This window comes from Electrona antarctica, assembly GCF_951216825.1.
Source record: "Electrona antarctica genome assembly, chromosome: 16".
Classification (NCBI taxonomy): Eukaryota; Metazoa; Chordata; class Actinopteri; order Myctophiformes; family Myctophidae; genus Electrona; species Electrona antarctica.
In genome coordinates this window covers 3639643-3651647 of record NC_136797.1, presented here as the reverse complement: position 1 = coordinate 3651647, position 12005 = coordinate 3639643, and the positions used below count along the sequence as shown (strand labels likewise).

General features: G+C 45.8%; 2 protein-coding genes across 2 annotated transcripts in view; both read left to right on the top strand.

The window, feature by feature from the left end:
• The window catches only part of LOC306939895 (uncharacterized protein), a 355389-nt gene that overhangs the window by 27367 nt on the left and 316017 nt on the right, over window positions 1-12005 (top strand). The gene's annotated exons all lie outside the window — the stretch shown is intronic.
• LOC306940286 (myosin-7-like) overlaps window positions 6120-12005 on the top strand; it is a gene marked incomplete at both ends in the record, with an annotated part of 74111 nt that continues 68225 nt past the window's right edge. Inside the window, 4 exons of the mRNA XM_079525308.1 lie at window positions 6120-6320; window positions 6907-7026; window positions 8103-8126; window positions 10960-11116. Of these exons, the coding sequence (XP_079381434.1) occupies window positions 6120-6320; window positions 6907-7026; window positions 8103-8126; window positions 10960-11116 (502 nt within the window). The remainder of the gene's footprint in view (window positions 6321-6906; window positions 7027-8102; window positions 8127-10959; window positions 11117-12005) is intronic.

The window sequence follows — 12005 nt, the reverse complement described above, 5'->3', positions numbered from 1 at the left end:
GAAAAGTCCTATCTGATTGACAGCCCATACATCCACACAGAAAAGTCCTATCTGATTGACAGCCCATATACATCCAATCAGAAAAGTCCTATCTGATTGACAGCCCATATACATCCAATCAGAAAAGTCCTATCTGATTGACAGCCCATATACATCCAATCAGAAAAGTCCTATCTGATTGACAGCCCATATATCCAATCAGAAAAGTCCTATCTGATTGACAGCCCATATACATCCAATCAGAAAAGTCCTATCTGATTGACAGCCCATACATCCACACAGATGTATTGTATGGACTGTCTTTTCATAAAACTGTCATTTGTAGAATCATCCTCAGGTCTAAATGTGTTAATACATTTTATAAATCTGAAAACTTGTAAAATGGGACATTTTGCATAATGAGGAGTACTTTTACCTTTGGTTACGGTACTTTAAGTAGATGTTGATGCCAATACTTTTTCTACTTTTACTCAAGTTGATTTTTAATTAACAGTTTGACGGCCGCTAATTATTTAATCCAGTGTTCCACCGCGCGTAAAACGCTATACCCGACATTTGTTTAATGCGTTTAATTCGCCGTTTTAAAATAATTAAAAATAAACAGCAGATTTATCCGGGACCTGATGACGAGGCCGTCGCGTTATGATGACGAAACCGGAAATCAAGTCATCATCTGGGCTGCTAGGGCTTCTGGGAAATTGAGCTCAATGTAAGTGAACGGGGGGTTTGTTTGGACTACAACGCCTCATGGAGGCGGATCCTGTAGCGCATTGTAATGGCCGCTGGTACTGATGATCAAAACATGCCGACGGACCATTTTTCGCCATTTTTGCAAATACTTCAGCTCTAAAGGTAATAAAACAATCTCGGCAGCGTAGAATATTTGATTAAATAGCGGGTAACGCGTTTTATGGAGTCAAACTGTTAACACCATGGAAGCCCAGGGCGGAGTTCTCCGTCCAAGTTCAAGGTCATGGTCAAGTGCCCAACACGGAGATTGATAAACAGGACGGAGATTAATGATAACAAAACTGTTTGCATCGCTCTAGAGCCTTGGAGCGCTTGTTGCCCGATCCGATGACGTGTCAAAAAGTGACACGTCATCGAAAATCTCCCCTGCCTGTTTAGCTGACGAAAACGAAAATCTTAAAACGATCATAACTCCCGATCTAAATCATCTCGTCTAATTCTGAAAAAAGATCCTGTGTTAGACGGCGCTCAGCAGTCCAGTCGCTAGTCGCGATAGATTTATTATTACCTCCCGTTGTTGTCGATCGACTCTAGAGTGGTGTGACTCAGATAGGACTTTTCTGATTGGATGTATGGGCTGTCAATCAGATAGGACTTTTCTGATTGGATGTATGGGCTGTCAATCAGATAGGACTTTTCTGATTGGATGTATAATGGGCTGTCAATCAGATAGGACTTTTCTGATTGGATGTATGGGCGGTCAATCAGATAGGACTTTTCTGATTGGATGTATAATGGGCTGTCAAACAGATAGGACTTTTCTGATTGGATGTATATGGGCTGTCAATCAAATAGGACTTTTCTGAGCGCCTGATGGAGGGGAAAGGAACTGGTTGGAATAACGTGTTCCTTCCACGCGCTACGTCCAACCAGGGAAACTCTCCCCTGTCAGGTGTAAAGGCGCAACTTGGACACTCAGGCATGAAGGAATCATGAGTTCAAGTCCGTTGCTCTCCCCATGTCCCCCATATATGGGGACTAGGTTGGCGGAGGGTGTGTAGAGCCCAGGATCACATTAGATAAGCTTTGGAATATCCCACAGTGATGATTTCATCAAAGAGGCATTACAGTTCGGGCCTACACTACACTCAGGCTTTTTTGTGATCCGTATGTTGATGTCACCCAGGTGGATGCGTGATGTCACCCAGGTGGATGCGTGATGTCACCCAGGTGGATGCGTGATGTCACCCAGGTGGATGCGTGATGTCACCCAGGTGGATGCGTGCATGCGACCTCCCCCTTTAGGTGTTGATGTGAACCAGGTGGATGCGTGATGTCACCCAGGTGGATGCGTGATGTCACCCAGGTGGATGCGTGATGTCACCCAGGTGGATGCGTGCATGCGACCTCCCCCTTTAGGTGTTGATGTGACCCAGGTGGATGCGTGCACGCGACCTCCCCCTTTAGGTGTTGATGTGACCCAGGTGGATGCGTGATGTCACCCAGGTGGATGCGTGCACGCGACCTCCCCCTTTAGGTGTTGATGTGACCCAGGTGGATGCGTGCACGCGACCTCCCCCTTTAGGTGTTGATGTCACCCAGGTGGATGCGTGATGTGAACCAGGTGGATGCGTGCATGCGACCTCCCCCTTTAGGTGTTGATGTGACCCAGGTGGATGCGTGCACGCGACCTCCCCCTTTAGGTGTTGATGTCACCCAGGTGGATGCGTGCACGCGACCTCACCCTTTAGGTGTTGATGTGACCCAGGTGGATGCGTGATGTGACCCAGGTGGATGCGTGATGTCACCCAGGTGGATGCGTGATGTCACCCAGGTGGATGCGTGCACGCGACCTCACCCTTTAGGGCGAGAAGCGGCCTCGCCCTAAAGGGTGAGGTCGCGTGCACGCATCCACCTGGGTGACATCACGCATCCACCTGGGTGACATCACGCATCCAGTAAGACGCATCCAGGGCGTCTTACTGCTTAAATAGAAAATAACCCCCTAATCCTGGTCTCTAAACTGCCTCCCCCTGGCCAGCCAGGGCGCCTGATGGAGGGGAAAGGAACTGGTTGGAATAACGTGTTCCTTCCACGCGCTACGTCCAACCAGGGAAACTCTCCCCTGTCAGGTGTAAAGGCGCAACTTGGACACTCAGGCATGAAGGAAGCATGAGTTCATGTCCGTTGCTCTCCCCATGTTCCCCATATATGGGGACTAGGTTGGCGGAGGGTGTGTAGAGCCCAGGATCACATTAGATAATTGACACAGGGGTGAAAAATGGGTTACAAAATTGTGGGATAAAAATTAGAAGCAAAAAATAATAATAATTTTGTGACAAATTTAAATCCACGCCACGTGGATTTGATGGTTGAAACACACAGGAAGACCCTATTTATCACTGGAACAACATATTTTCAACATATTTTCAGATGGGGGTCTTTCACGTGAAAAAGGTTGAGCACAACTGACATATAGAAACATGAGGTTTTTCAGAAAACTGTCAGGATTGTAGAGGTCGTTTTGTAGAATCGTGACATTTCTGCTTTGCAACGCATGGTGCAGTTTATGAGGTGGTGGAGCAACAGCAACGGCCTCATGTGTCATTAAATCTTTAATACAGTTTAATATAGCATCACAAAGCCCAATCTCATTGGAGGCTCCCAAATAGGAAGCGAAACAAACAAAGGGATGATTCTCTCTCTCTCTCTCTCTCTCTCTCTCTCTCTCTCTCTCTCTCTCTCTCTCTCTCTCTCTCTCCATTGTTTGGAGCTCGTAACAACATGTAAGAATGGATTCATTTATTTATGACCCTTCCTTCCAAACATGGTCTGATGCTAGCCTTTATATACAGGCTGGGACAGGGCTGGGGGACAAAGGACACCAGGGGACACTATAGCAGGTAGGAGACAACACAGGACACCAGGGGACACTATAGCAGGTATAGGAGACAACACAGAGACAGGGCTGGGGGACACAGGACACCAGGGGACACTATAGCAGGTAGGAGACAACACAGGACACCAGGGGACACTATAGCAGGTAGGAGACAACACAGGACACCAGGGGACACTATAGCAGGTAGGAGACAACACAGGACACCAGGGGACATTAGCAGGTAGGAGACAACACAGGACACCAGGGGACATTAGCAGGTAGGAGACAACACAGGACACCAGGGGACACTATAGCAGGTATAGGAGACAACACAGAGACAGGGCTGGGGGACACAGGACACCAGGGGACACTATAGCAGGTAGGAGACAACACAGAGACAGGGCTGGGGGACACAGGACACCAGGGGACACTATAGCAGGTAGGAGACAACACAGAGACAGGGCTGGGGGACACAGGACACCAGGGGACACTATAGCAGGTATAGGAGACAACACAGGACAAACACAACACCGGGGGACAATAGGAGACAACACAGAGACAGGGCTGGGCGGGGACACAGGACACCGGGGGACAATAGAGCGTCGCAGTCCCGCCCCCTCGAGAGATCCGGAAAATAAATACCCGTTCATTTTCCTCATAGACTTTTCAAAAGTATGTATTTAAAGACGTTTACGCCGCGGACAGAGCCAACTGTTGTCGTGACAAATCATGACAATAAACACAATGTTTTGGACCAAACAAAGAATTAAAAAGTAGACACTATAGCAGGTAGATAACGTTGATTTTGTCGACTACCTTTTTCCACTGACGAAAACTAAATGAAAACTAGCTACTAAAACTATAAGACTAAATATACTGACAGTTTTGTCGACAAATAGGAAGGGACTAGTGGACAAGAAATCAAGTATTATATAAGTCACTTTACACTTGGTTGCATGCTGAAAATAGCCGATCTACAAGCCCACAACGCGTCGCACTGCGACGCGTTGTGGGCTTGTAGATCGGCTATTTTCAGCAAGTGTAAAATCAGCCATTACGACGGTATCAAGGTCCGCCAAAATACATTTTAGTCGACAAAAATCGTATATGATATTTAGTCGAATAAAACTAGACAGACTAAAACTAAATAAACTATTCAAGGGACTATGCCTAAAACTACAATAGAAACTAATTTTGTTGAAATATATCCTTGTTCTCAGCGATCCCACCGACACCACCTCTCCCACGGATCCCACCGACACCACCTCTCCCACGGATCCCACCGACACCACCTCTCCCACGGATCCCACCGACACCACCTCTCCCACGGATCCCACCGACACCACCTCTCCCACGGATCCCACCGACACCACCTCTCCCACCGACACCACCTCTCCCACGGATCCCACCGACACCACCTCTCCCACCGACACCACCTCTCCCACGGATCCCACCGACACAACCTCTCCCACGGATCCCACCGACACCACCTCTCCCACGGATCCCACCGACACCACCTCTCCCACGGATCCCACGGATCCCACCGACACCACCTCTCCCACGGATCCCACCGACACCACCTCTCCCACGGATCCCACCGACACCACCTCTCCCACGGACCATCCAACCGGGTTTCAACACAAGGCAAGACACTGTTCCGTTTTCTATGTGTCAGTGGTTCTCAAACCATTTCATGTCAAGGATCCCTAGAATTATATGTATTTGGCCTCCGACCCCCACCTCAAATTATGTTGTTCCAGGGACGCCATTCCTTTCAAAAAATACAATAAAATCACTGAAAAATCCCTCGCGTTCATAGAGAGGCAGAGAGGCAGGCGAGAAGTCAGAAATGAAGAGCTTAGTATGTCCATCTGATCAAAACCACGGAGAGCTCCTTTAGATCAGGAGATACGAGGCATTCTTTCTGATCCGTATACAAGTAAACGACAAGGAGTATGGTGCAGAAGGAGAGGCCAACAGAATATAATATTCAGAATATTTGTTTCTCGTTTGATATCAATGAAAATGCGCTAGGACGTGTTTGTACACATCCTAGCAATCCGTTGGTTGGATTAGTCATGACGTTCCCACACGTCGTATGGTCTCAATGGGTTAATTGAACTCTGAGAGTGTACAAATGGAACCAAACGGACCCGTTAGGGTCCATTTGGTACCTAACTATTATTTAGCCAGTGCTTTAACACATTCTGAACGGGAACCCCTTTTGGTGTTTTAAGCATTATGTTATACTTTAGCTATTGAAAAATAGCAGATCTACAAGCTCATAGCGCGGCACCGAGTGCCCCTGGAACTACATATTTTCAGATGGGGGTCGGTGGCCAATTACATATAATTTGTTGGGGTCCTTGAGATGAAATATTGAGAAACGTGAGGTTTTTCAGAAAAATACATTTAAAAAAAAAAAAATCGACGTCAGGCCTCATGGGTTAATGTTAATGACGTCAGGCCTCATGGGTTAATGTCGTATATCTTTCTGGTAAATGCGTCGCTAGGAGAACACCACCACCCGAGCACCGCAGCAGCAGCAGCGATGGGCGACGCACTGATGGCGGAGTTCGGCATGGCCGCCGCGTTCCTGCGGAAGTCGGACAAGGAGCGTCTGGAGGCGCAGACGCGTCCGTTCGACATGAAGAAGGAGTGCTTCGTGCCCGACCCCGAGGTGGAGTACGTCAAGGCCACGATCACCAGCCGAGACGGAGACAAAGTCACCGTCAACACAGAGTTCGGAAAAGTAAGTGCGTGCGACGTGTGTGTGTGTGTGTTGTTTTTGGCAGCAAATTTTGTTTTTTTTGTTTTAGTCATATAGTCTCTTAAATAGTTTTAATTTAGTTTCAGGCACATTTTAGTCACCCGGAATGTTTTCGTTTTTAGTCTAGTTTTAGTCGACTAAATCTACAGTTGATTTAGTCGACTAAAATGTGTTTTGGCGGAGCCTTGATGCAGTCGTAATGACTGTTTTGACTGAAATAGCCGATCTACAAGCTCACAATGCCGCGAGTTGTTGTGAGCATGCTGCTTGTAGATCATGTATCTTTGCTGTGAGCATACATGTACTGTTACCTCACCAATAGAGGGTATGCGCATGCTTAAAGTGAATGGCACATCGAGTGGCAAAGCAACAGGCAAAGTGAGTTTAACATTGTTTAACGTTGTTTAATGCAATCAGATAGGACTTTTCTGTTTGGATGTATGGGCTGTCGAGGCCAGAAAGTAGTTTTTTTTGCCACTCAGTATGGGCATTCCTGCATAACTTCCGGGTTTGATGATGATGTCACTCCGCATACCCTCTATTGTGCTCTTTTTGTTTTCCTCTCCAGGAAGCCACCCATAAGGAGGAGAACATCCACCCCCAGAACCCGCCGAAGTACGATAAGATCGAAGACATGGCGATGTTCACCTTCCTGCATGAGCCCGCCGTGCTGTTCAACCTCAAAGAGCGTTACGCAGCCTGGATGATCTATGTGAGTCACTGTTTCTTAACGTCCTCAAAGAGCGTTACGCAGCCTGGATGATCTACGTGAGTCACTGTTTCTTAACGTCCTCAAAGAGCGTTACGCAGCCTGGATGATCTACGTGAGTCACTGTTTCTTAACGTCCTCAAAGAGCGCTACGCAGCCTGGATGATCTACGTGAGTCACTGTTTCTTAACGTCCTCAAAGAGCGCTACGCAGCCTGGATGATCTACGTGAGTCACTGTTTCTTATAACGTCCTCAAAGAGCGTTACGCAGCCTGGATGATCTACGTGAGTCACTGTTTCTTATAACGTCCTCAAAGAGCGCTACGCAGCCTGGATGATCTGCGTGAGTCACTGTTTCTTATAACGTCCTCAAAGAGCGCTACGCAGCCTGGATGATCTACGTGAGTCACTGTTTCTTAACGTCCTCAAAGAGCGCTACGCAGCCTGGATGATCTACGTGAGTCACTGTTTCTTAACGTCCTCAAAGAGCGTTACGCAGCCTGGATGATCTACGTGAGTCACTGTTTCTTAACGTCCTCAAAGAGCGCTTCGCAGCCTGGTTGATCTACGTGAGTCACTGTTTCTTAACGTCCTCAAAGAGCGCTACGCAGCCTGGATGATCTACGTGAGTCACTGTTTCTTAACGTCCTCAAAGAGCGTTACGCAGCCTGGATGATCTACGTGAGTCACTGTTTCTTAACGTCCTCAAAGAGCGCTACGCAGCCTGGATGATCTACGTGAGTCACTGTTTCTTATAACGTCCTCAAAGAGCGCTACGCAGCCTGGATGATCTACGTGAGTCACTGTTTCTTAACGTCCTCAAAGAGCGTTACGCAGCCTGGATGATCTACGTGAGTCACTGTTTCTTAACGTCCTCAAAGAGCGTTACGCAGCCTGGATGATCTACGTGAGTCACTGTTTCTTAACGTCCTCAAAGAGCGCTACGCAGCCTGGATGATCTACGTGAGTCACTGTTTCTTATAACGTCCTCAAAGAGCGTTACGCAGCCTGGATGATCTACGTGGGTCACTGTTTCTTATAACGTCCTCAAAGAGCGCTACGCAGCCTGGATGATCTACGTGAGTCGTTATTCCACAGTAGTCCACTTGCCGGCCCATAGAGCCCCATTGTGAACCCGGACATGTTGAGTACACCATGCACTGCGCAAAAAGCATGGAATACGGATGTGTAGGCCTACATTACAGGAAACTCCCGTTAAACTTTCCAACAAACTCCGGTAAACTCCCGAATTGTACCATCACACCTTTATATTACCGTATATTAACTGTATATGCTGCTAAACTTGAGGTTTACGGGCAAAATACAGTGCCCATATAATTGCCCGTTAACTCCTCTTTTCACGCAGTGCCAAGGTTTTATGTTATAAATGCTGACTATGGGTCCCCAGCATGTAGAAACTGCCGGTTGCTAACTTGCATATGTTGAGCAATTTTCATGATTGGCATAATATGTGACCATCTAAAATCTAAAATCCCCCTATGGGGATTACAATGCAAATAAAAAGTACATGAACCCGTGGATTTGCACCCTCTACCGATATTGACGTCAGACTTCGGGCTGAGCTGTTTTTATTTTTTTCCCCCCACTGGTGTTGACAGTGACATCCCGTCCCACACAGACCTGTTCTGTTTTTTTTGTTTTTTTTTCAACAATGTATTTATTTTCCTTTTTTCACACACACAAATGACAATACAAATAAACAAAAAAACAACAACAATGAACAGTACAAGCCAATTACTGATATAAAGAAAGCAAAACAACAATAACCAAAAACAACAAAACAAAACAAAAAACAACAACAACAGCACTACTCCTCTTCAGCTCCATCCATTAAATGTGACAAATTATTGTTCTTTATGTATCTTATAAAACGGCCCCACACCTCCTGAAACATTTCTTGTTTGTCCTTAAGAATATATGCAATCTTTTCCAACGGTAAACATAAAGACAATTCCCTGAACCACTGTGTAATACTTGGTTTGTCTGGCCTCTTCCAGGTCAATGCTATCACTCTCTTAGCTTGTAAAAGACATATATCTATAAACATTTGTTCATTACGCTTTATCTTGTGTCCCTCCGGATATAGACCGAGCAGGAAGAACTTTGGTTCTGGTACAATATTTATTGACAAAATCTTCTGTATTTCCTGCCCGACCTTCCCCCAAAACTCCATCAATTTTGGACAGGACCATAGACAGTGGAACAATGTGCCTCTATCTTCACCGCATCTGGTGCATACATCTGGAATATTACAATTATACTTATTAAGTTTAACTGGTGTGATGTACACTCTCATAAGCCAATTGTATTGTAGAAGTTTTAGACGAGTATTCCCAGTCTGGGATTGAGCTTGTGCACAAGCTGTACTCCATTGTTCCACTGTTAAATCCTCCTGAATATCTGTTCTCCAGGCATTAAGCCTATCTTCCGAGGATTCCGGAGAGAAGTCAACCAATAGGGCGTAGAAATCTGATATTAACCCCCTTCCGAATGGGTCATTAACCAAAGCTTTCTCCAGCACAGACATGGATGGGGCCAGCATGGATTGCCCCAGATTAGTTCTAATAAAGTCCCTCAGTTGCAGATATTTAAAGAAGTGTTTGCGAGGGATATCATATTTAATGACCAGTTCCTCAAACGAGAGCATACTCCCCCGACCCCTCTCAAATACATCCCTTAATTGACCTATTCCCCTATCAGCCCATAATTTAAACCCCCCATCAGCTCTACCTGGCACAAATTGATTATTACCCCATATTGGGCTGAAGCGAGAGAGACATGGATGTTCTCCCAAAAATATATTAACCTCATGCCAGACTTCAATCATTGTTTTAACTATAGGATTGCTTGTAATTCTTTTTAGGTTTTTATAAGTATCTGAGTAAATATAAAGGGGGAGTGGTAACTTCAAGGAGCTTGATTCCACATCTTTCCATGCCGGCGCCGCATCCGTTGTAAAGTAGAACATTAGTGTTCTCAGTTGAGCTGCCCAAAAATACCACAGCAAGTTAGGACACTGTAATCCTCCCCTATCATAGGGTAGATAAAGTAAGGAAAATCTAAGTCTAGGACGTCTATTGTTCCAAATAAAGTTGGTAAACAATTTCCTGGTTCTAGAAAAGAAGTTTGGTGGAGGTGACAAGGGTACGTTTTGAAATAAATACAATAGCTTGGGAAGTACATTCATTTTGAGTATATTAATTCTGCCGATCAAAGATATTGAAAGACTTGACCATCTATTAATTGAATTTTTGATTGACCTGTTCTGTTTTAACTGGTGTTGATGGTGACATCCTGTCCTGTCCTGTCCTGTCCTGTCCTGTCCTGTCCTGTCCTGTCCTGTCCTGTCCTGTCCTGTCCTGTCCTGTCCTGTCCTGTCCTGTCCTGTCCCCACAGACCTACTCAGGACTGTTCTGTTCTGTTTTAACACCCCAATCGCCCAGGACAAAGTTCACCGTCCTTTATATTCGTAACACCCAGCGGACCAGGACGAAGTTTTATCCAAAAGACTAAGTTTATTGATATGAAAACGGATCGCATCACTCAACAGCCTAGGAGTGCCTGTTGCGCAATCCTCGATGTTGCGCAACGGTGAGACGTCATCGAAAATGTTCCCCCCCCTGTTTAGCCGACGACAACGAAAATCTTAAAACGTTAATAACTCACGATCTAAATCATCCCGTTCCAATTCTAAGAAAATATCATGTGTTAGACGGGCCCCCGCTGTCCAGTCGCTAGTCGCGTTAGATTTAATCTTACCTCCCGTTGTTGTCGATCGCATCGAGTGTTTTGGCTACATCTAGCTGCTACAGCCACATCTGGCACAACATCCGGTCCGTCGGTAAAAGTGTTTGGTGTTGACGCTGACGCCCTGTCCTGTCCCCCACACAGACCTACTCGGGGCTGTTCTGCGTGACGGTCAACCCCTACAAGTGGCTGCCGGTCTACGACCAGTCTGTGGTCAACGCCTACCGCGGCAAGAAGAGGAGCGAAGCTCCGCCCCACGTCTTCTCTGTGTCCGACAACGCCTACCAGTACATGTTGTCAGGTACTTCAACCAAACTTCTACTGCGCAAAAAGCATGGGATACAGATGTGTATATTACAGGAAACTCCCGTTAAATTTTCCTACAAACTGCGGTAAACTCCCGAGTTGTATACCGTCACACCTGTATTATTACCGTATATTACTGTATATATGCCCGCTAAACTGTATTATTACCGTATATTACTGTATATATGCCCGCTAAACTTGAGGTTTACGGGCAAATCTAGTGGCCATAATTGCACCGTTAACTCCTCTTTATACGCAGTGTTCTGTGTTCATTTGTATAATGACACATCACTGACCTTCTAACTCATTAGCCTACCAGTACATTGACACATCACTGACCTTCTAACTCATTAGCCTACCAGTACATTGACACATCACTGACCTTCTAACTCATTAGCCTACCAGTACATTGACACATCATTGACCTTCTAACTCATTAGCCTACCAGTACATTGACACATCACTGACCTTCTAACTCATTAGCCTACCAGTACATTGACACATCACTGACCTTCTAACTCATTAGCCTATACCAGTACATTGACACATCACTGACCTTCTAACTCATTAGCCTATACCAGTACATTGACACATCACTGACCTTCTAACTCATTAGCCTACCAGTACATTGACACATCACTGACCTTCTAACTCATTAGCCTACCAGTACATTAACACATCACTGACCTTCTAACTCATTAGCCTATACCAGTACATTAACACATCACTGACCTTCTAACTCATTAGCCTACCAGTACATTGACTCATCACTGACCTTCTAACTCATTAGCCTACCAGTACATTGACACATCACTGACCTTCTAACTCATTAGCCTACCAGTACATTGACACATCACTGACCTTCTAACTCATTAGCCTACCAG